Source organism: Gymnogyps californianus, chromosome 4 (assembly GCF_018139145.2).
Source record: "Gymnogyps californianus isolate 813 chromosome 4, ASM1813914v2, whole genome shotgun sequence".
NCBI classification, from domain to species: domain Eukaryota; kingdom Metazoa; phylum Chordata; class Aves; order Accipitriformes; family Cathartidae; genus Gymnogyps; species Gymnogyps californianus.
In genome coordinates this window covers 45,746,104-45,770,593 of record NC_059474.1, presented here as the reverse complement: position 1 = coordinate 45,770,593, position 24,490 = coordinate 45,746,104, and the positions used below count along the sequence as shown (strand labels likewise).

At 37.5% G+C, this 24,490-nt stretch overlaps 1 protein-coding gene across 2 annotated transcripts in view; it reads right to left on the bottom strand.

Moving 5' to 3' along the window:
* FSTL5 (follistatin like 5) overlaps positions 1–24,490 on the bottom strand; it is a 438,275-nt gene that overhangs the window by 206,811 nt on the left and 206,974 nt on the right. Inside the window, exon 5 of one of the 2 annotated variants that reach the window (XM_050895669.1) lies at positions 11,304–11,552. In XM_050895669.1, coding sequence (XP_050751626.1) covers positions 11,304–11,552 — 249 coding nt within the window. Of the gene's footprint in view, positions 1–11,303; positions 11,553–24,490 lie in introns of those variants that run through there. The other variant, XM_050895670.1, reaches the window with a different exon arrangement.

Genomic DNA, 24,490 nt, shown 5'->3' with positions numbered 1-24,490 from the left:
AATACAGCTAAGAACTCTACTGCTTTAAGGCCAACATCAGCAGTTTTCTTTGGCAAAAACACTTTTTCTTCTAGAGATTCAGCAGTCTTGGTCTCTAAATGGTAGAAAGAAAAAAAAAATTCCACCATCTGTTCCAGCCCTGAGAGAGACAAACTTTCCTGGCAGTGTATAGTTCAGGATTTAATTGCACCCAAAGCCAATACAAGTAAATGCAAAAATTTAAAACACCATTCTTAGCAAGTGCAAGTTTTGTATAATTTTACTTTAGCTTATTTCTTTGGGCTACACTTTAACCTATTTACTGTAATCTGTTTTCCTTTCTTTCTGTTGTTTGCTTTCAAGAATTTTAAATTAAATCCACATTATCATTCCAGATAAAGAGAAAACTAAAGGATCTAATTAGATTTCATTGCCCAATTTATCAAATTTCAGTTACTCTGTGCTTGAGTATCAGGAAGAGTACATTTGCTAAGGCTAATGACAGTAGAAACATTTCCTAATCTCAAATAACTTTTTTTTCAAGCAATCTAGTTTCTTCATGAAAAGTAAAAACTTCAAATAATGTAAATTTTATAATTTTTTTTTTTTTTTAATATCAGTAGCAAAGCTCTTTGATTTCAATGACAACAAACGGGAGAAGTTCAGAGTCAGAGAGAGAACTAAGTTAGACTGAGGCAAAAATTAACTATTTTGAATTTCTGAAATCAATCTTTTAAAATCAGTTTCAGCTGGATGATTCTTTGGGCCATTCCATATAAATTTCAATATGAGCCAAGACTGTTTTATCTCAGGACAAAGTCTGTCCCTTAATTTGATAATATGTTCTCTTTTAATTGTAGCTTATGTTAAAAGGAGTATTGTATGGCATCAACAATTCCATAACAAACAAAATGTTGTCACTGGATCACTCCACTTATTATAGGTCTCTGCCAAGCTTCAAATTATTGTCTTTTGCTTGCAATGCTTTCTGTTACAGCAGTACAACTAACTTTTTCTTTTTTAAACTAAGGTAATATATTTAGTATATAAAATCTGCCCAGTCCTGGCAATAAATAGAATATATACACTACAACGTTCATCAAAATTGTGCTACTTTAGTTATTTTACTTACTTGTCTATGACACAATTAACAGAGTATACTGCCCAAGTCTTCCTCTGTTAGAAACTGCTTGTAGCTAATTATTTTCTGGTCACTTCTCACACTTGCCTATATCATAACTTTGAAAATTAAAAGAAAATAATTATAATCTGATAGCTGTCATCACAAGCATGGATGGAGATGGAAGTCATCTTTGTACCACAACATGTTCTAGTCACAAGATGAGACGAAACGAAGGGAAAAATTGCAAGTTATCTAGGTAGCAGTCTACTAAGAATTTGAATTTGGAAGTGTCCGGCTCTTACATCTCATTACTTATATTCTGCACTTTCTAGTAGATTCCAAGAAGTATGAAAAAACCTACAATGTTTACAGAAATTGATAGAATTTTGCCTAAACTAGGTACTGCCAACTATGTAGATTAAGATACTTTGAATCATATCCCATTTCTCAGGTTCCACTAAGGCACTACACATTAAAAACAAACAACCCTGAAAAGGCAACACTACTTTCCTAGCTTTTGTTTACTGTGAACCCACAAATATTTCTACTGTCCTATGTTAAAGGAGAGTAAATGGCAAACCATAAGAGGCAGCTTTTAACTTACAGGTTTTATCCACCGTAGATTTACTTTCCCCATCAATTATTAGCTACTGGAGTCAGAAATGGAAATTTGGGATCATTTTTGCATGCCTACTTCTCTCCAGTGTTTGTAAAAGAAGCTATTGCTTTTTTTAGTTGGTATACCATGTACTAGCCAACTTGAATTACAAATATTATGCCAATGCCTTGTATATGTATCCAATTGCTAATGATTTTTAAAGGCCAACAATATGTTCCATCACACAAATTTCCCACAAGATCTAATGATAATTCTGACATGATTTTAATTAAAACTTTAAAAAGTTTGCATTAGACAAACCAATGTGCATTAACTTAATGCTCTGTTTTATTCTAAACTGAAAAAAAAGTCTCACTTAAATGTCTGCCTAAAGACAAGACTTCCTCTATAAATTTATGACAAAACAGTTTAAATTTAGTTTGATTTACTGTGTAACAATTTTCATTATCCCATAGTACCCAATTTGATATTTAAAAATAACCCAATTTGACAAAAATAATTAAAGAATTATAATTGGCAGCAAGAAGTTTTAAGTTTGGAGTACATGCAGTCATTGTGTGGTTACGTTATGGACTGCTGTTGCCTGTTGTTTTTTCAGTTTTGAACACATTTGGTACTCTCAATATTAGACAGTACCAATATTTATTTTAGAATGCCATAAAAAGTTGTGGTGGCTTTTTTGCCTTTTCCAAAACTTTTTTTTAAAGGCCACATGAGCACAGAAATTGAGGATGCAGAGATTACTTGAACCATACTTGTACGATCCTTGTACTCCTAGCAACTTGTCAACACTTTTATGACAGTACCAAATCAGCAGGAAGAGAGCCAAGAAAATCTATCCTGTGATCTGCATTGTCCTAGCTGCAACAGCAGGCCCAAGTTACCAGGTTAGAAGGGAGGGTGCTAGTAGGACTTTAACACTACCTCTCCAGTGATCACACTTTGCCAGAACTCTGCTTCTGTTTCTCTTCCTCTGTTCTCTCCAATTCTCCCTCAACAGTACTGGAAACTACTGGCTGAAGTGGAGCACTGCGTGCTACTTTCTGTCCCTTCAAAACTAGGCCAAAGATGTATAAGTAAGGGTGTTTTTCAGAGATGTTTATCCACAGAATCACAGAATGGTTGAGGTTGAAAGGGACCTTCAGAGGTCATCTGGTACAATCCCCCTGCTCAAAAAGGGCCACCTAGAGCTGGCTGCCGGGACCATGTCCAGTCAGGTTTTGAATATCTCCAAGGAAGAACACTCCACAACCTCTCTGGGCAATCTGTCCCAGTGCTTGGTCACCCTCACAGTGAAAAAAAAAAAAGTGTTTCCTGATGTTCAGACAGAACCTCCTGTGTTTCAGTTTGTGCCCACTGCCTCTGGTCCTCCCACTGAGTACCACTGAAAAGAGCCTGGCTCCATCCTCTTTGCACCTTCCTTTCAGGTATTTATATACATTGATGAGATCCCCCTGAGCCTTCTCTTCTCCAGGCTGAACAGTTCTTGCCTTTCCCCACAGAAGAGGTGCTCCAGTCCCTTAACCATCTTTGTGACCCTTCACTGAACTCTCTCCAGTATGCCCGTGCCTCTTGTACTGGGGAGCCCAGAACTAGTCACAGTACTCCAGGTATGGCCTCATCAGTGCTGAGCAGATGGGAAGGATCACTTCCTTTGATCTGCTGGCAATATTTTGTCTAACATTTTGTCTAACGTAGCACAGAATACTATTAGACCTCTGTCACAAGGGCACTTTGTTGGCTCATCCCTTTAACTTCTCATCATACCGGTCCTATGCTACAGGGTCCTTCTCACATCATGGTCCCTTGTATGGAAGGAATGGTAAAACAGATAGCTGCACATCATCTGCTTCTATAAACAACACTTCGAAATAACTACTATTGCACTATTCAACCAAATGCAAACTGAACTGCAAACTTGAACTTTATGCAGTATTTGTTATAGTAAAAGAAGGTGAATGACGCACTTCAGTCATAAAAAACCACAATGTCTAGGAATAGCTTAATTTAGAGCAAGAATGAACAATATATGCAGATCTAATGAAAAGATTTCGAGGTTCTTTCTCTTTCTAGTAAATATTATCCAGGTATACTGATTTGGAAGAATTATTGTACTATATTTGGCAAATATGTAGGAGTTGTAAGCATTTGTGAAACTGCTCATGCAAACACATTATCTCCATTTTAAGCCAAAAATCACTGAAACTATTTCTTTTTTTCTCCCCTTAAGCACTCTTTCCCATTTACTTGGAGAAGAAGGGTGTTGTGGTTTAACCCCAGCCAGCAACTAAGCACCACGCAGCCACTTCCCCCTCCCAGTGGGGTGGGGGGAGTAAAACTCATGGGTTGAGATAAGAACAGTTTAATAAATAAAGTAAAATAAAATACACTACTAACTAATAATAATAATAATAATAATTGTAATGAAAAGGAACAAAAAAAAAAGTAACACCCACAAAAAGACAAGCGATGCACAATGCAGTTGCTCACCACCCGCTGACCGATGCCCGAGCAGCGATCCCCTCCTCCCGGCCAACTCCCCCCTGTTTATAGACTGGCCGTGACGTTCTATGGTATGGAATATCCCTTTGGCTAGTTCGGGTCAGCTGCCCTGGCCATGCTCCCTGCCAGCTTCTTGCACACCTGCTTGCTGGCAGAGCATGGGAAACTGAAAACTCCTTGGCTTAAGATAAGCGCTACTTAGCAACAACTGAGACGTCAGCGTGTTATCAACATTATTCTCACACTAAATCCAAAACACAGCACTGTACCAGCTACTAAGAAGAAAATTAACTCTAGCCCAGCCAAAACCAGGACAAAGGGGGGAAAAAGAAAACCACCAAAACCAAAAACACTAAATGTAGTTTCATTCAAATTCCTGAAGCTCATACAGTCTGTAAGTAAAGTATATTATCAGAAATAGGCACTGAATTGCCATGTACACTAAGAAAATAGACAATCTGGGTAATCACATCTACATTTAAAACATTGCTTGTCTGATTCAGTGACTTAATAGAGACTTTAGAATGCAGGTTTCAGTATAAATGCAGCTTCTTTGAACAGATTCAACATCATTACTGCAAGCAGAAAAAGTTTGAAAATTCAAATTCTTCTACCAGTGAAAATCTGTGATTTCCATAGACCCATTTCTTTGTGTGGTAACAAACAGCAGTGATGCCCCTACAAGCAATTGTAAACTTCATTAAGTTTTGTACAGAGATTAACTAGAGAACACTAATTCCTCATCACTATATGAATGCAAAATACATAATAGGTTAGAGCTTATTAATACAATTATTCCAGTGTTGAAGGAATTAATAAAAAACATTGGGACTGCTCCAGCTACTGAAAATAAGATGCCTTTGCAGTATGTCTTTAGCCAGTCAAAAAATCCTACATTTATAATGTGCTTGAGGCTTGTCACTGCCCCATCCTACATTTTAGAAGTATGAATTTAATTCAAAGGAGGAAGAAGAGTAGAGTTCTAGGTTTTAGTTGCAAAGTGGTACAGTATCTCCAACAGCAATGAACGCAGGGTATGTTGAATGTTTAGTTTTTAAATTAAGCATGTTAAATTCATGTTCTCATAAATATCTTGCACTGAACTTCACTCTGCACATTCAGCAGCAGATATTACATATGTAGGCCTTGTATCTCTGTTAATTGAGGCAATTTAAGACAATTGTGGGCAATTTAAGAGAGATGTTTGTGACAAATCTTGCACAGATGCTTGAGGAAAAATGACAGTCTTCCAAATCTCATGAGCAATGCAACTCAAGCAGATGAATCATGTGGGGACAGTGGACTAGAGGAACAGTGGTAAAATTTAGGTCATTGTTGCAAAGGGCAATAAAAAGAACCAATTTTCCATTGGTTAGAGCATCACTTTCCAACAAAATGCTGAAAGAAGCAGAATATATACCTGCCATTAACAGTGACTTTTACCACTCTGTGAATGTGTAATTACTAATGTTAACAGTTAAAAACATATACAATCCCTGCATGAAGTCATACCTAAGAAATTAATCTTAAATCATAACTGTTGCACTAAGTGAAAGTAGATTGTGGGCTGAATTTCTAATACAAGTTAAATAATTCCTATGCTCTATCAAACATGTCTTAAGATCAAGCAGAATCTTTCTTACTTAGTCTTCTGATAGAGTTCGGAAAGATTTTTCATATTCTTTTCATAATCCAGTTTATGTTGAATATACATCTGGAATGATAGTTGAAGCTTGACAGTTTATCAGCAGCAACCTTAAGGGCGTATGCTATCTGCTGTTGTGGCTCAGGCCCAGCCGGCAACAAAGCACCACACGGCCGCTCGCTCACTTCCCCCCCCCGCCCCGGTGGGATGGGGAGGAGAAAACAGAACGAGAGGCTCATGAGTCGAGACAAGGACAGGGAGGGATCACTCGCCGATTATGGTCACAGGCAAAACAGACTGGACTTGGGGAAAAAATAAATCCATTTAATTTGTTACTAATCAAATCAGAGTAGGATAATGAGAAATAGAACCATATCTTAAACACACACCTTCCCCCACTCTCCCTTCCTCCCAGGCTCAGCTTTGCTCCAATTCCTCTACCTCCTCCCCACCCAGCGGCGCAGGGGGATGGGGAATTGGGGTTGCGCTCAGTTCATCCCACATTGTCTCTGCTGCTCCTTCCTCCTCAGGGGGAGGACTCCTCACACTCTTCCCCAGCTCCAGCATGGGGTCCCTCTCACAGGGGTCAACCCTCCACAAGCTTCTCCAATGCGAGTCCTTTCCACGGGCTGAAGTCCTCCACGAACTGTTCCAGCGTGGGTTTTCCCACAGAGTCATGGCCTTCTCCAGGCCCAGACAACTGCTCTGGCATGGGGTCCTCCACAGGCTGCAGGGAAATCTCTGCTCCACCGTTGACCTCCACGGGCTGCAGGGGTACAGCCTGCCTCACCATGGTCCTCACCACAGGCTGCAGGGGAATCTCTGCTCCGGTGCACCTCCTCCCTCGCCTTCTTCACTGACCTCTGTGTCTGCATGGCTGATTCTCTCACATCCCACTCCTCTCTCCACTGCAGGTTTTCTTTTCAGCAGCCTCTTTCCCCTTCTTAAATATGTTATCCCAGAGGCGCTACCGCTGTCACTGATGGGCTCGCCCTTGGCCAGAGGCGGGTCTGACTTGGAGCTGGGGAAGCTTCTAGCAGCTTCTGACAGGAGCCACCCCTGTAGGCCCTCCCCCACCACACAACCCCCCGCCACACAAACCCAACACATAGTTGAAGCTTGACAGTTTATCAGCAGCAACCTTAAGGGTTTATGCTATCTGCAGGAATTCAAGCTTTCAGAAAGAGTATAATAATGATGTTTTTGAGAACTGCAACAGAGAAGCCAACTGATAGCCAGAGAAAAAAGCAAAGACTTCTTAGAAAAAAGTTCTTTTGCAATGAAAACACTGCAACAGAATGTCATTCAGATTAACGCATCCTGAATTTCTTTTGAAAGACTGGCTAATGATCAACGTTAAATAATGAGTGTTCAAGATTTATATTTAAGACCAGATGAAATATTTCCTGAAGTGAAATTGATAAGACGACAGAGACTTACATGCTTACTTTTGAAGTATATGAACATCAAATGAGATTAAATAAATGTCGTGCTTCTAAATGAATGTGTCAATATTTTAGGAATCAGTCTAAGACCACACTCACCTAGGGCACAAATCACACCAAAAAAAAAAAAAAAAAAAAAAAAGTCTTTGAACTAATCCTGTTGCAGTCACTGGAGAGGCTAGACTGGTGTTCTAGATCTTTCCTGTGGGCTACTGTTAGGATTTAGTTCACTTCAACTCACTTCCCCCAGCCTTCTTTCAAAAGAAAAAGCCTACAGCCTTTCCCCTAGTATTTGCAAAGTCTGCTTGTGAAATCCTATGTTGCTTTTACTCATGAGATCTGCTGTGTACAAAACAAACACCAAAGCTTGTTTTCAATCTGTTCCTGCTGCCTTATTTGATAATTTTTAGTTCTTTTACTGGAATACAAGGCAGTCTATTCGTATACACCCTCAGCATGCCCTGATGATTTTTGTAAGCCTCCTTCATGTCCCTTATAAGCCATTTAGTACTTTTGGTCATTCTTGTTGACATCTTCTGAACTTTTTCCAGTTTGCCCATACTCCTTTTGAATTTGTTCATAGTCGGCTCTTATCCTTACTGCCCTGAACAACTTAGTATCAGCAGCAAACTTTCTTACCTAAGTTTCTACTTTCTCTTTTGGGAACAGACTGAAAAGCAAACATTATAGCAGCCTTCAGAAATCTAGCCATTTTAATAACACTAGTAAGAAATCTGAAGCTTACAGACTGTTTAACTGATTAAAAGATTCACCAAATGAAAAATGAGACAAAAATAGAAAGAGAAGTAAAATAACGTTAATATCATAAGGATGCTACAGAGGCTACTTATAAGTAAAAAGCTTACATATGAAGTAACCTTTATTCCAGAAATATTCTATAAAAGTCTTAGTACATAGGAGTATGTGTTACATTCCCGAGAATTCCTACTAAATTGCAGTTTGTCATAATGATTGAGTGTATCACTGTATAGAAATAGATTTAATGTAAAATGTACAAGAAGCTCAGAGTGCAAAGAAAATATGACGTTTGTCATGGGGATGTTTTTAGTCTCTTACTTAGATTTACTAGCCTGGATTTAGGAAAATTAAGTAATTGAAGTTAACACAAAGAATGAAAACATAACTGAAGCTTATTTGACACCCAGCGTGGGGCATTCACCACCCAGTACATTGTCCCACACAAGAGTCCAACTGAGCTTTTTAGAAGCTGAAAAAGAATAATGCCTCCAGCCTTCTAAATTCAGCACAAAGCTATTAATTTCACAGTGCCACTTCACAGAACGACGATAGTGGTGGAGGCACCAAGTAAAGCAACTCTAGTCCATTTGAATCACCACCCTCTGGGCCTTGTTAAAGCTAGTGACAGCCAGGAAGGGGTTATAAAATAGTATCAAGCGTAGCGTGAGCCAGATGGCTGGATTTCTTTTCTCGCACAAAGCAATAAGCTGCTCTGAAACACAAAGTACATGGCTTGAGAACAGCCAGGACACTGGAAGCAGAGAGCATGCAAAGGCCACCTAGCCAAAGAACTATATAGTCAGCAAGCCAATAAAAGTGGTGCCAAACCAGAATGGCATCAGCATATCGGACTTCCTAGTTCACACAGTCAATATCAGATCTAATGAATAACCTAGGCTATGAACTTTGATTTTTATCACTTGTATAGCCTTTAGTTCTTCATTCATGTTTCCTCTTCCTCCCACCACTGAACTCACCATCCTGGCACTTAGTCATCTCTCTTTTCTCCTTGATATACTTGCCTCTTACCTTCACTCTATTATTTCCTTTCCCTTTTCTCTTACCTTCTCCTATATTCTGTTCAGGAATTAAAAACTAATAAAGCCACAAATACGATAAACACCGAGGCTAAGTAAACTAGCAGCCAGCCAGCTGTTCACTTCCCCATTCCTTCATTCTCCTAGCAGTTGAAAAAATAATTTGAGAACTTTCTTAGACAGAAAGTTCCTTAGATCACAAAGGATTTCCTAAAGAGTTCTCTTACGTTCTTAGAACAATCTTAAATATTTTAAAACATTTTTAGAGAGTTAAGGCCTGAGAGCACCTCTGAAAGTGATTGTGGAACTTGCATTCACTGACATCCAGTCACAGGACACCGGACTTCACAGGTGGGAAATAGAGGAGTCAACAGGTATAGAAAATATTTGTAATATAATCCACTTTTCTATGGATCTAAAAGTAACTAACTTCTCTGCAGAATATATTTTGCCTTTATACCAGAAGAAATTGAGACAGTTTATTGAGTAACTCAAAGGGTCACAGTCAACATCTAATCAAGCCATTAGGAAAAATTGTTCACCGTCTGATGCAAGACATCACGACATGCCAATAAGCAACTGATGGAAAAATTACAATAAGAGTGGAGAAAAAATAATTTCTAATTTAGGATGGCCATTATCTTGATCCATGTCAAAAATGTACAATTTGCATAACAGCCTCAATCATCAAGGAAAGACAAAGAGATACTTAAAACTTTCTACTTCAATTACTGTTTTTTGCCTGTTTTACACATACTTGGGAAAAACGTATTATTTAATTTAGTGTGAGGAAATAAAAATAGCAAGTGACAATGAAAAAAGGAGGAGTTCAATGAATCTGGGCATGCCTATGTCAGACACAGGAATGGGAAGAACAGTTAGTATATTCTATTAATTGTTCCAAGTTTACCTGCACCACTTGTCAGCCTACAATGGGACTAAAAAAAAAAAAAAAATCAAAAGAAGAAAAATGTAACTAACAGATTTAGTGATAAATAATCTACATAAAATGCACGTAAGGGACAAGAATCTGAAGCCCTGGTTTAGAAAAACAGCATATCAGGAGAGCACAGCTTTGACATAGGTAGCTTTCACTACCTCAAAACACATTTATCAAATGTTTCAGACATGGCTCTGTGAAGGATTTTATGCTTTTTGTCTATGTTGTTTCATGCACAGCTTAGGTAAGACATACATTTCTCAGCGATGTCAATGGAGTTTCAACTTGTAAACCGAAGATCTCTTTCATTTAGCACGTCAATCCTTTAACTCCACTCATCATGTAAGTGTTTAAAAGGCCAATTTTCAAACCATTAAGTAGAACTCATGATGTTCGAGATCAACTATAAATCATTCGGTTATGAGAGGTATTATTTAAATAATTATAGCTACTTAGCTGCTATTGTAATGTTAATCAGGTATATAGAACATTTGCTTATAAAATATTATTCTCCAGACACATAATACTAAAGTATTTTCTGGTAAGCTTACTCCTTTAAATAAGGTGTATTTCTCAGCTTCTCTGATCTTGAGCTCAATACCCAATCTGTCTAAAACTTAAAATTTATCCGTGAAGAAATATTCCCCCACAAATAAATAAATAAGTCAACCCAGTATGTGGATTTGAAACCCCCAAAACCCCAAAGCTTGATAAATGTAAAGCTTAGAACAGATAAAATTTACCAAAAAAAAAAAAAAAAATCAATACAGTAACCAAGTACACAGTTGTTTGATCCGAAAAATCAACTGATTAACAATAAACCAGAAAGCAAAAATCTTTAATTGCCATCATCATATATAGAGAGTCATTGTTTTCAGTGACTACCATATCATGTAACAGCATCTTGTAGGCATACTGAACCTCTTCCCGCTCCTGCCCCCCCAGTTCAGATTAGCGTTTATGAAAGAATTCTGTGAAAGACTAAACAAAATGCTCAGAATATTTGTTTTCTGAATGTAAGATCCTTTTTGAATTTTTCTGGTCTCAGAAGCAGCTCATTGAAGTGAGATGATTTGTGCTAGAGGATGCCAGCTAAACTAACAAGGAGGACATGTGGCAGTGCAAAAGTTACTGTAATAACTTTGAGTCATTTATTCACTGTACACTCAGTGCAGCCTATATAGAGCTTTAATTGAACTGCTTGAAAAAACATACCTGATAGCAATACTCCAGATATTGTTCAGCCGCGCTTACCTTTGAAGAAGCAATCTTCGTTGTGTACAATGGTGACCTTTTGCTTTTTCAGACAGGCAGCCCTGTGCACTTCGCAATGGTTTTCATAGAATTCTCCATCAGAACCGCACACGGGCTTGTAATGCGGCTTGCAGTGCTCCATGCATAGACACTCAGCTTGGCCAGTCTCCCCATTCACAACGCAGTGTCTACCCAGACCACAGTACTTGTTTTCACATGATCCGAAATGGCCATCTTGACCCATATACCCTAAAAAAAAAAAAAAAGTAGCTTTGAGATATTAATTACATTTGGGGTTAAACCACGACACTGCCAAAGAACTAACTATGCAGTCACTTCTTGGGGAGGGAAAGGGTACGATGAGGAAAAAAACCAAACAGAATTGTCAATTGCAATTACCAAAACTTCAGTTATGTAGGTGTTCTGATACCATAATTGTGTCCTAAAATAAGTATAAAAATACTAAAATGTCTCCAAATGTGGGCATAGACACTGCCCTTCACAGTTCTTACCATTTTTTCTTCTTAAGCCTACAGGCCTATTAGACCTAAGACAACAGTGCTTTGATTCTTTGTGTTCTCATACAGCACAAATTTTCTACAGACAAACATACTACAGAGAGCACGCAACCATGAAATTTTGCTTTAATATGACAAATGCTTTTGCTGTATTATTTTATAACAATTTGAGCACAAAGTTGAGAGGACTACATATTCACCTCAGATGTTGTATATCTGATATAACTACGCTACAGTGATTTTTATACACATGGATGAAACAGTATAGACCAGGCTGATGGTGGGTTTAACTGCTCGTGCACCAAACTGACTTGAAATGGGCAAACCCAATTCAACATTAAAAGTTTCCCGTAAGTTTTTGAAAATATTACTCCTTGTGCCAACATGTCACCACTATATACAAGCAACAGACATTAAATGACAGAAATTAATGTAAATCCAATTTCCTTCTACTACCACCAACCTCAAATACAGTCTTGCAGTGTCCAAGAGTACCTTACAGCACGGGTCATGTACACACATGACAGAATTGCAGGACTTCAAAGAAGTGATAGAACCATTGCAATTTGAGGCCAAAGTCCATAAATCATTATTATTTCTGCTTTCTAAATTGGAAGATAAAGATCTCAATCTGACAACTGCTCTGAATTATTGAGAGGTGTGTGGTGACTCAACAATGTGCTGTGCTGTATATTGCTGTGAAAGTGGAAACCGATTTGAGACTTCATTTGGGATTTCATTTTAGTACTATAATTGAATCTGATGCCTGAATGCAAACCAGCTACTTTCAGATGAGGGAGAACGATTTGCATAATATACACTGATATTTATAATATTGGTATATATCAGCATATACCAATCATGTACATCAATAAACAAGCAAGCTTTTTGTCCTAATGAAAAACTATATTACTTTGTTATGAGATGTTTTATAAATGTCTCCATTTTACACCATTAATTATTCCAAAACAATGTATATATTTGCATACATCACTGCATACACAACTCCTTCTATTTAAGTCGATAATAAAATTCCCATTAACCTCAATAGAGGCAGGATTCTTTGTTCAAACATAGTCTTTACCTTAAGTTCAGCTATTTTTAATGCCTTCAACATGTTTAACAAGCACTGTTCTGTGCTATTTTTCATTTAGGAACTTGCAGATCTTCTAATGTATTTGATGAAAAGGAGCAGCTATGCAGCGTTTCAAGTGTTTTATAGCACATGTTTAAGAAAAAGCAGTTTAAATATTTATTCTTAAAAAGTCCACCACCTAATGGTTACCAGTTCACTCATCGCAAAAAAATAAACAAAACCCATGCAATTTCAAATGAGGTGACAAAATGTTCACAAACATAACTTTGATATAAATTTGAACTAGAAGTGCACCCAATTCGGAAAATGTAAACAAACCAATAAATATTAAATAACTACTGTGAGAGAAAAATAAATAGGTTTAGAGGCAAGTAATTTTTTTTTTTTTTTTTTTAATAAGCTAGTGACACAGCAGTCTAGGAATTTTTAGACTACCAACAGAGAACAAGGTTATATGTAATGGCATGGATTTGATCTTCATCAGTTACGTCAAAATACTAACTTTATTGTGGAGGATCAAATCAAATTAGCAAAAGGTGCGGGGCACATGCAGTCGTCTTGGATTTTTTTCTTTCACCTGAGTAACTGATAAAGCATTAAGTGCTGCAACTGAGTAATAAAGAAACAACTGCAAAGAACTATTTTAAGTACTACTGAGGGAAGTTTTTCCACAGATACTTACATTTCCTCTTTACATTTCTGGGGAATTATTAATGAAATATTGGGACAACCAGACTTCTAATTCACAGAGGAATAAGCCAGTGAAACAAAGGAGATACCAGATGTTTTGAATAACCTCAGTAAGAGTTGCTTACAAGCTATGGATAAAAAGCACTAGCATTTTGTTGTCAGAGCTGAAAAAAAAAGTAAGATGTTTGACCCTAATATGATGATACAACAATGTCAGTAACCTTTTTGTTTACACACATGCATCATCTTCAAGTCTTAGCTCATTGCCAAGTAAGTCTTTAAAAATACAGAAATAAAAACCGGATAGACAAAGAACTTTTGTAATCATAACAAGGTTTAGTTGATAAAGGCAGGTAAAGCACAGCTTCATTACTGGTCTGATCCACTGTGTTTGGTCAGACAGACCTGAGTGTTAGTTCTGACTGGTAGCAGTATTGCAGGGTATTCAGGACTCTTACCCAATATGCTTTTCATCAAGTTGCAGCTGCCTTCCTGTCTGTACCATGGCAGGAGGAATGAAAACGGAGTACATAAACTACCCCTCAAACAAAACCAACTTCTGCTGCTTTTCAGTGTTCCAGCCCAACTTGCAAGAATCACTATATTTGGCAAATCCTTCATTTCATTTTATGTTTCAAAAAAAGGTGGTTCCTTTAGGAAGCAATAATTCCCATCTTGGAATAGAGCTGCTTCATGTTTAGGTACAAAGCTACAGGAATCCTGTCATTATCAAACAAGAAGCCATCTTTTAAACCCATATGGGCTGTGACTTGCAGCCCATTCAGGAAACACTTGACTATTCCAGTGACTCTCAGGAAATCGCCACTATTACTTTTCCTACCTGGAATTATTATTAATGGATGTATACTTTTGATAGAGTGATAATGGAAGTTTTTTTGGGGTATGTTGGTTGTCTTTTTTGGTTTTTTGTTTGGGGTTTTTTAATGCCAGTGTAGATAAGTCTCCTGGGACAAAATTGCTTAGGATCCAGCACCCATTCACAAGACCACCACCACCTCCCTCCAAGTTATAAAACAAAAACTCACCACGTTTTTCTGAAGGCTCTTCTTCTATCTAAGCATTTAGATTTAGAAAGTAAACTAGTCCAAGGTGAACTTACATTCCCATATTTGGCTATAATTCAGTAATTTAGTAGAGAAGATAAGCAGCCCAGCATATTCAGTATTAAGAAACTGAGAACAAGTAAATCAAGATGACAAATAATCTACCCATGAATGCTAGTCTTCTTCCAGCAATTTAATTGGTATTGCTTATGTGATGATAGGTAAGTCTGCATTTGTCAAGTGCCACAACACAACAATAGGAAAGCGTGTACTCATATTAGCTATGTACTCTGAATTTTCAGCCAAAAAAGTGTAATACCTATGCATTCTGAGAGGGTCTATAGTACTGTGGAAAACAAAACGTACTTTGTTCAATTTGAAAGTAAGTCAGGAAACATTTGAATTATCATAGCCTTAAGTTAAAAAAAACCCCACACTTTAAGAAATATCATTAAAAATGTACTATGCCTAAGACAGCCAAAGCAGTCATGTAGGTTTTTTAGATTGTCTTGAAACTTAAACTCTAAACAGACATAAAATGAAAGAACAAACAGAGAAGAGGTTTTATTTTAAAAAAATAGAGAAAGCAAAATTGTTTTGCCTTTTCTTCTATGACAAATTTTAATAAATACAGTTTCAAGTTGTCACTTAGGATTCCTCGTACATGTTTCCTAGCTAAAGGCCAGCTCAACAGCACCCAGAGTTGAGCAAGTTTTAGGTCATGATTGCCTCATTTACACTTGGGAATTAAGTGGATGTTTTAGCATGCAAAAGGCTCACATGAATATACAATTTTCCTTTAACTAATCAGTTTAGAGAAATATTACACACGGAAACTTTGGAAATTCATGACAGTAAGAATCACCACGTTCTCCATTGGCCCTAGGCTGGAACACACACAGGCTTTCTGTATGTTGAGCCCTCTCTCACAAACTCAGACTTTTTTTTTATTTCCCTAACAACATAATTTGCATTCATGGCTTCTATCATAACTTGCAGCATTATCTACATGTCATCTAAAACAAAGTGGCAGTTATTTTTGGAGACAATACATTGATATCTTGTGTACAAATAACTAATGCTGATTTCTGGAGTCAACAGTCCCTTCCCCCCCTCCCCCCCCCCCCCTTATTTAAAGCGATTCTGTAAATGACAATTCCAACTCTACAGCTGTATTTTTCTTCAATATACTATCTATGAAAGGCCCAACCAAGACTGTAATCCTAATGTTGGTAAGTGTTCAGTGTAGCCTTCAATTTCACATGAAGCAGAAATATCTCAGGGAGAGCAGTGGGGAGAAGGAATAAGATTGATCACCACCTACCATTAACACTGGTAGGTCTTTAACACTGAGCATGACCTCAGCATGAACTGTGAGTATCTGCTCATTAATATTAAAGCTCTAGACTTTTTTCTTTTTTTTAAAGCTGTAGTATTTTAGCAGCAGTTCTTCAACAAATTTTAATATCACTAGCAAGAACAGCTTGTAATTACACTGACTGAACATGACACTAAGTCTGCATTACTCATTATCCAGCACTTTTGGTACATGAACTTCTTCAGTAATTTAGCATTTTTTATTGTGGTTAAGAATATTTCAGGCAGGGGAAAAAATTTAAAGAAAAGAGTGGATTATTTGAGAGTAAATAAGAATTTTTCAGAATTTGTCAATATAACGCTTATGGTAATAAAGTTCCCCCACATAACTAACAGCACATATCTTTATAAACTAAAGAGATACAGGATTTTGAACTGTCCTTACCAATGTATTCTCTAAATACAGTATTAGAGTGCCTTACCATAGCACATACCTTAATTTTAAACTGTAGCATCTTTGGTTGTTCATTTGTTGTGTGAGCCTATATTGTAACAGACAATACAGTTTTAACAACTGACTACTAAATTATTTGCATTCCAAACTCTAACCAGCTTAGCCAAGCTTTTGGATGCACTACTAGGAATTTCTATTTCATACATTTTTCTGAAGAGACAGGACCTCTGGAATACGGTCACCTGCGGCAGGGTGGTGGTGCGTAGAGAAATCTCACTTGTGGTCATGTTCATGGATTTGCATACAAAGTGATTTTAATGTGTGTCTTCTTTAAATTATATACAGACACATAAGTATTTCTTGCAAATTCTTAAAGTGACAAAAATATAAATTCATGCTCCGTGTTTATTCACTTTTCTTTTTCTGTGACTGACTTACCCTTAACGATTATAGGGCATCTTCAATTTACATAGCCTTTCATACCACTAACTACAACATGAAGCTCATAAAAGTAGAAGGAAAAATACCCCCAGAGCTCCAAAAATCACCTTTGAAACCCTAACTTTTAAAGACTCAGCCTTAAAAATAATCCAATCTCACATTCTTTTCAAAGTGATATTAAACTCCGAGATCTCTCTTGTGTTTCCACTTAAAAGTCCTTTCTCATCTCTTCACATTCAACTTCCCCCCCCCCCCCCCCCATTTGTCTAGAAGCTTAAGAAGAAGCACAGGAAGAAAAAAAAAAAAAATCAACTAACTGTCCAATACATTCTGAAGTTCTTTGTCTACATACAGTAGTGGAGGCAGAAGAAGGACACAGAGGAAGGTGAACTATGGCAAGAAATTATAGCTGAGAAAGATTACTTAAATCGTAGCATTTTTCCTGACTGTAGAATAACAAAGTTGAGAATAAAAAACCCAAGGTACAATAGTCAAGTCCAAAGCTCATTCCTTTCAACAGAAACAAAGAACCGCTTGTTTGTCTGATTAAATTTGGTAGAAGAGAAAGGAGTAAGATTTGTCATGTCACAGGTATGAAGAAAAAAAATCTCGTGGAAGACAAAAATCTTAAAATTATGGTCCTTCACCACAAGGAAAATCATTATAGTAGCAATTCAAACACAGTCATAGAGTTTGAATACAATGATTATCAACAAAATAGAGAAATGCCACCTGGAATAGATCCCCATTCATAAAGGTGGAAGAGTATTCACAAAAGGCTGATCACGTGAAGAATTTTTCTGAGGAGGAGTTCAACAGCACAGGGAATTACAGATGAACAAGTCTGAGGGACTCTGCTGCCTTGTACTGTTAAGTTATAACCTTGTAACGTTGAGGTAATGAGATAGGAGCTGAAAGAACTTCAAAAGATGACCAATATATAGGCACAAGAATGTGCTACATCACTCTAACCACAACAAAATGCCTGCACATATTCAGTTACCAAAAAAAAAAAAAAAAAAAAAAAAATCAGTGGATAAAACGTGAGGGCAGTTTTAAACCAGAAAGTAGGATTAAAAATATGGAGTTCAAGATAATAATTGCACAGAGATAAAACAATGCAAGGTTTACTTAAATCAGTATTTTCTAATGATTTAAAAGTGTAAAATAGTTGTACAGGAAGACCTCCTAAAAAACCTCAGGGGCAGAAATAAACTTTTGCTAGAATATTTTTCTTCCTCCCCAGAGGCTTTCAAGAGCAGAAGTACAAACTTGCTTTGAAGAAGATGAAACAAGAGTGAGCTATTCCCGTTTCCGCACCAGAAAGATCTCCTCTTAACAGCTCTGTCAAGCAAATCCTTGTCACGTACTCTTTTCCATAAATCTGCTAGCCCTAGCTGTCATTGAAAGCAGCAATTTGGATCTCTTCAGAGTTTCACAGTGTCAGAGGCAAAAGAGAATTTTGTATCGGCAGCACTAGTGGTTCAAAGATGGGAGGGCGGAAAAAAAGAAAAAACAAAAGCAAGCACCACACCCATGGAGGGGCAGGGTGAGCACCTGCAGCTGCGGTCCACGGCCCTCAGCGACAGCCACTTTCAGCTCACACCCCTCAGCCCTGCTCCCACCTGCAGGACTGACAGTAAATCGTACACATGGCTGATCATCAGCTTGCTGTGGTTTTCTTTCAGCATCAACCAAGTAAGCTGGAGTACTTTATAAAACAGTTTACTTTGCCTGTGTGTACAACGACTTTTTGGCTGGGTCTTGTACTGTCCTCTCCTCTATTCTTCCCTGCCTGACACCCCCAAACTTACACACTAAAAAAGCTCCCCCCTGCGCCCCTTTCCTTTGTAGGGGGACTGGAAGTACTGTAAGGATTTGCACCTCCTTAGAATTTGATTGAAATCTTCTGGTGTGCTCATTTATCAGTGAGGACTGACTAACAGAAATAGACAGACATTATGACTGCACATGCTTTTTTTTTTTTTTTTTTTTTTACCTTAAAAGTCAAGCTAAATACACTTAGGAGAATGCTTGTCTTGTGTATTCAAATAAAGTGACTTTCTCATTCCCTTGTAAAGGTAAATTAGGAACAAAAGAGAAGAAAGTGCCACACTTCCAAAGGAATAAATATGCAAAACTACAGTGAGTAAAAGAAAAACCCTGTAATACCAAGAAGATTTGTAAGTGTTGCATACCCAGCTATTAACCTGAAATATTGAAACCTCCCAAAAGAGTGTATCTATTGGTCAGCTTAGCAAGTTTGCCCATGTGAATCCCTTTCTCTTACCAGCACTCTGCAGCTATCTTGAGCAAACTTCACAGAATTTCGTTTCCTCAGAAAAGAGAAAAATCAAATCATACCTCCTCTGCTTGAATCAAATTGAAGACAGGGAATAAAAACACCACAGAAAGAAAAAAAGAGAAGAAATGAAAGCACAACCGCAACCAGCACTACATAAAAACTTCCGCTTGTTAGGCAGAAACTTTTCTCACCTTCCAGAGCCTTCACCTGCTCCTCCCCCTTCTTGTTAGCTGACGCTTTTGGGGCTTTCTCCTCTCCCGGTGCCGAGGCGCAGCCCGCACGCCCGCTGCCCCGGGGCTCCCTCCTCTCTTGCGCCGCCTGCTCCCCGGCCAGCGCTCCCCAGCTCCTCCGGAGCAGCCGCGGGCGGTTTCCCCACCTCACCCGGCACCAGGAGGCTCAGCAGCTGCCCAGCCCTCTCCTCCTACGATTAAGACGACTTTCTGTGGATTCCTGCCTCTATAAACTTCCTCGCTCACTCGCAGGGCTAGCTATTAAGCATCTGCTTTGATATCAGAGCATAACACATGACTATGACAACTCCACTGCACAGCCCTTCCTCCAGAGCAGTGCACGCTGTTCAGATTTCTGCCTAAACCAAAATCAATTTCGCCACCAGAATGCTGTTGGGCAGTGCTCTGGCCCTGTGCCCAGGGCCCAGACAGCAAGGTCTTGTGTGCAACCTCATAGCCCAGGGGTCTGCGGATTCCCTCAGGTGAAATTACTGTCCTGGCTAGGACTGTTCACGTGCTCGTGGGAACCAAGAAAGTGTTGCCAAAGTCTCTTTCACTGTTAGGAGGTGATCTTGTGGCACTATACTAAGCCTTGTAAAAATCGCCTTCGTTGATCATCTGCCTTAACGTTTGACCAGTGACCATTAAATTGGTAAAACTATCTGTGGGCTCAAGACACGCTACTTGCCTTATACAGGAGAATGGAAAACATATACAGCTCTGAAACAAACAGCTGAACAGATTTGGAATAAGAGCACTGCTGGGTCTACATGTAAATATAGACTGATATCCTTCGAGCAGTTTCAAGCCAGCAATTCATTACTTTCAATTAAATCCTTAGTTGTACCTAGCATTTACTGTGTTTTTCTTTCTCACATGTGATCTTTGTCTTTTGAAAAAGTGTTTATTATTCAACATCAAACCAGTGGCAGACAGTGTATGCTCTAAAACAAAGTGGGAAATGACACATTTGCCTCATCACAGTTACATGGACCTTTATTCAAATGGTTGATTGCTTTTCAATTGCAGTGCAGCAGACAATTCTCTATTCTGCCAAATATGTTACCCAATGTCACCAAGAGCAAGAAATGTGCATCACAGCGACAGCAGTTTCGAAAAGGTCATCATTTGAACAACATTTTAATGCTTATTTGAAATATAGCTTGCTGAAAATCACAAAGGGCTAGCTTAGTTCTCAGTCAGACAAAACAACCTGAGTATTGCTTACTTGTTATTTAAAAGCCAAACTGATTAGTTTTAGCAACAATGATCAAAATAAGCAAAACTCTCAGTTAAATTATTGACTGGAATTTCCCTTTTACTTAGTTAAAAATTAGAATGGCTGTTAGGATTTGGTCTCAGGAACCAAGGTAGTAACTACTGTATCACACAATAGTAATAGCTGTTCCTCTGTGGTAACTTTTCACATGAAAAACAGATTTGTCAATTTTGAGTTAATAGTATAGTAAAAGACTATTGTTTCCTCCATAGATATATGTGGCTTTCCCTGGAATTAAATATGCTCCTATATGAAACAACATTATAAACAGAAAATTTAACTTATCCCCTGATCAGGTAGCTGGCACTAAAAAGGTCATTCAATTATCCATGGTACAATCTAGCATACCATAATCCAGATATTATACAATTCCTGTGTTAGATATTGAAACAACACTGCTTTGTTGGGTTTTTTTACTTCAAAGCCCTCCCTGCAGAAAAGAGCTGTGATGGCTTTCTGCTACCTTCCCCAGGGACCTCTACTAGAAAAAGTAGCATAGACATTGAGCAGCATTTAAACCATATGGCTAAAGTGCAGCATCATTACTATTCAAGGAAAGCTAAAAAAGAAATGTCAAGCATTTTCAGTTTTACTGATTAGAAACATTTGCTCCCAGTAAATTTGCCGTTGTTCATTTTTTTTGAGTTGTTACTAAGGAACTGTGGTGGGTTGACCCTGGACGGCAGGTAAGCACCCACCCAGTCGCTTGCTCAGTCCCCCCAGGAATTCAGAAGGAATTCCATAAGGAATTCATTCACTAATTTCCATCAGCAAGCAGATGCCCAGCCACCTCCTGGAAACTAGCACACATGAGGGCCATGCCTTAACCACCAATGTCCCCCCCTTCCTCCTCCTTTCCCCCAGCTGAGCAGAACGTCATATAATATGGGATATCCTTTTGGTCAGTTCGAGTCAGCTGTCCCAGCTGTGTCCCCTTTCAACTTCTTGCTTTGAGGGGGGCAGAGTGGGAAAAAGAAAAGGCCTTGATGCTGTGCAAGCACTGTTCAGCAATAGCTAAAATGCAACACCGTCTTGGTCACCAATCCACAACACGGCACTATGTTGGCTGCTATGAAGAATTAACTCCATCCCAGACAGACCCAGTCCAGGAACACAGTGTGAGAGCTTTGTAGGCATTAGTAAATCCAGCAAGGTAAGGGCGGGAGGCGGGGAGGAAGTTAATCTAAACTGTTAATCAGTGGAATTTTTTAGGAAAAAGTGTATTTAGAAGAATATGATAATAATTTTTATGTACAGAATTTCTAATTCATTTTCTTTGACAAAAGTAGTAAAAGACTAATATTTTCCATGTCCTTTACCTGTGTGGAACATAAACACATGAGATTTAACAGTGTAAGTGTTATTAAGGCAAGCTATGATCTTTACAAGTCCTTCAGAAAGAACGACAGGAAAAAAAATGCATAGTTGTATATATGAGTATAGCTCTCAAAGACACTTAATTCGGCTAACAAATGTTGACACCAATGACCCATGTGTGGATTTCTGAAAGAAAAAAACCCCAAAACTTAACAAAAAAAACCCTCAGCAAACCCTACAGGATGTAAATGTCATTCCAAAAGGCATGCAATACCTGAAAACAATGTTTTAGAGACAGTAAAAAGGAGTCTTAAAAAGAATGTCTTTACAAAGAATAGACATATACATGGTGAAGCGATATCATTTGCCTCTGGACCTTGTTAAAAGAAAATCATCTCAAACAGGCTTGAACTTTCATGACTTAATTCTGCAATTTTAAGTTAGCTATAAAGTGATGCGTATCAAAATTCACTGTGTATACACCTCTTTTTTCAGAGCAGGATTGTTCCTATCTGCTCCACATATTCAGCAAAATTGTGTTTTTTTCTGAAGGAGTTAGAGTTAACCCCAAATGTCTACAATTATCAAAAACCACCCTAAAAGCTAGACTGTACTAAAATGAAAAGGCAAAATGCTTTCCCAGATCTCTGTTAGGAGAGAATATCGCTCCATGAAAAGAAAAAATACATGGAGAAGTGAAGTATCAAAAAACTTCATCTTGACATACGATATGAGAATATTCCTTTTTGAAAAATTTATAAAAGCAATAGTCCACATAAACAGTCTATTTAAAATTATTTCTGCATCTATGTATAAGTCTTTATACTTATGAAAAATTACCTGTTAAACCAGAGACGTCCATTCAAATAAATACAAAAGTAATTTCTTTCACAGAATGTAATGCACTGGTGAGATGACTCAGTCAAGCAATGTGACTACTGAAATTTTTTTCTACTTCTGTGCTTAAACTAAGAATATTTTCTGTGAAATATAATTCCTAAAAAAAAAAAAAGATTAAAGAATAGTTTTGCGGCTAAACCACAGTAAGACAGTTTCAATTTTATAAGTCTGGTACTCTTTGTAGAAATAGTTCACTATAGAATCGATTCTTTTTATTCTTTTGGTTCTTCTAATAAATATGTAAAAGCAAACTAAAGTAAAAATACAAACAATCCTATCTCCTACATAGTGGAAAATCAATCTTACAAGAAAATGCATGTATACCTTTATAAATGAGAAAGCGTTTAGCTTTCAACAGAAAGAAAAATTCCAGTCAGATATTCCAACTGTGATGTTTTTTGTATTAGTTGACATAACTTCTGTCTAGTGACAAATTGTCCTTATTATAAATATGGCAAAAAGTTTTTTTCTTGGATAATATTAGAAATTGATAAAACCCACTAGCATGGCTACATGTGAATTAATCTAGGGCTACAGTAATAGATAATCCTTAAGCATTTCAGAAATACAAGCTACAGAATTAATTGTACAAAAACATAAAGATCATTTTAAACTGCTATTCAAGAGAGTACTATCTACAAGAACATCTATAGTGATTCATAACTGCCACACCTCTGGTTCAGCTGTTGCATTTCTTCCCATCGGAAAATGGCAGAAAGTTAAACTGCAAACTATGGTCAGCACTGCTACCAAGTCACTGTCAATTGTTTCAATGTTTTAGCTACTGAAGTGCAGAAACTTTTCAAATGAATGAAAATCCCGTTATATTCGTTGTATATGTAATTTCCAAAAGGAAGAGTAATTTTCATACACATTAATAAAGCTAAATGTTTTGTTATACATTATACTTTCTTAAGTGATTTCAAGTAATTTATGAAATGAGACACAGATGTAAATTTACTTTTTATAACTAGAGAAATAAACATTGCTGTGGGAATAAGTATATTGAGCTACTAAATTTTTTTTTGTATTATACTGAATCGAAAGTTATTGCAGGTCAACAAACCCTGTTTATGCTTGGCAACTCTAAGTTATTAATTGCAACAGAAATAAACATTTCATCACAAATCCTTTTTAAATTGCAATGCCTCTGGAACTACGTTTTTACAATTGTTTTTATCATAAACAGTTTAGTTAAATGACTGAAATTATAATGCAGAATATTTTTTGCTCTGTGCTTAAGGGCCGCCAGCTGATCTTTCAATTTACAACAGTTTGAAAACAGGCAAAGAAATCTGAGATCTGTGTGACTTGAATAATTAGTTTAAAGTTACTGGAATGACCCAGGTAACTTGCTTAGTTTTCCATAACTAAGTTATGGAAACCAGTTATATTTTTACACTGTACATTTATTCTTACATACAAGCATAACTGAATTTTAACTATTATTTTCTTTTTATTACTGCAATGTAAGGTAACATTCATATAATGCTTACATACATTTTAAGTCATGGCAGAGCTTATTTTACTGTCTTAATTTTATTTTGTGTGCAGATGAAGTAGCATAGTACTACAG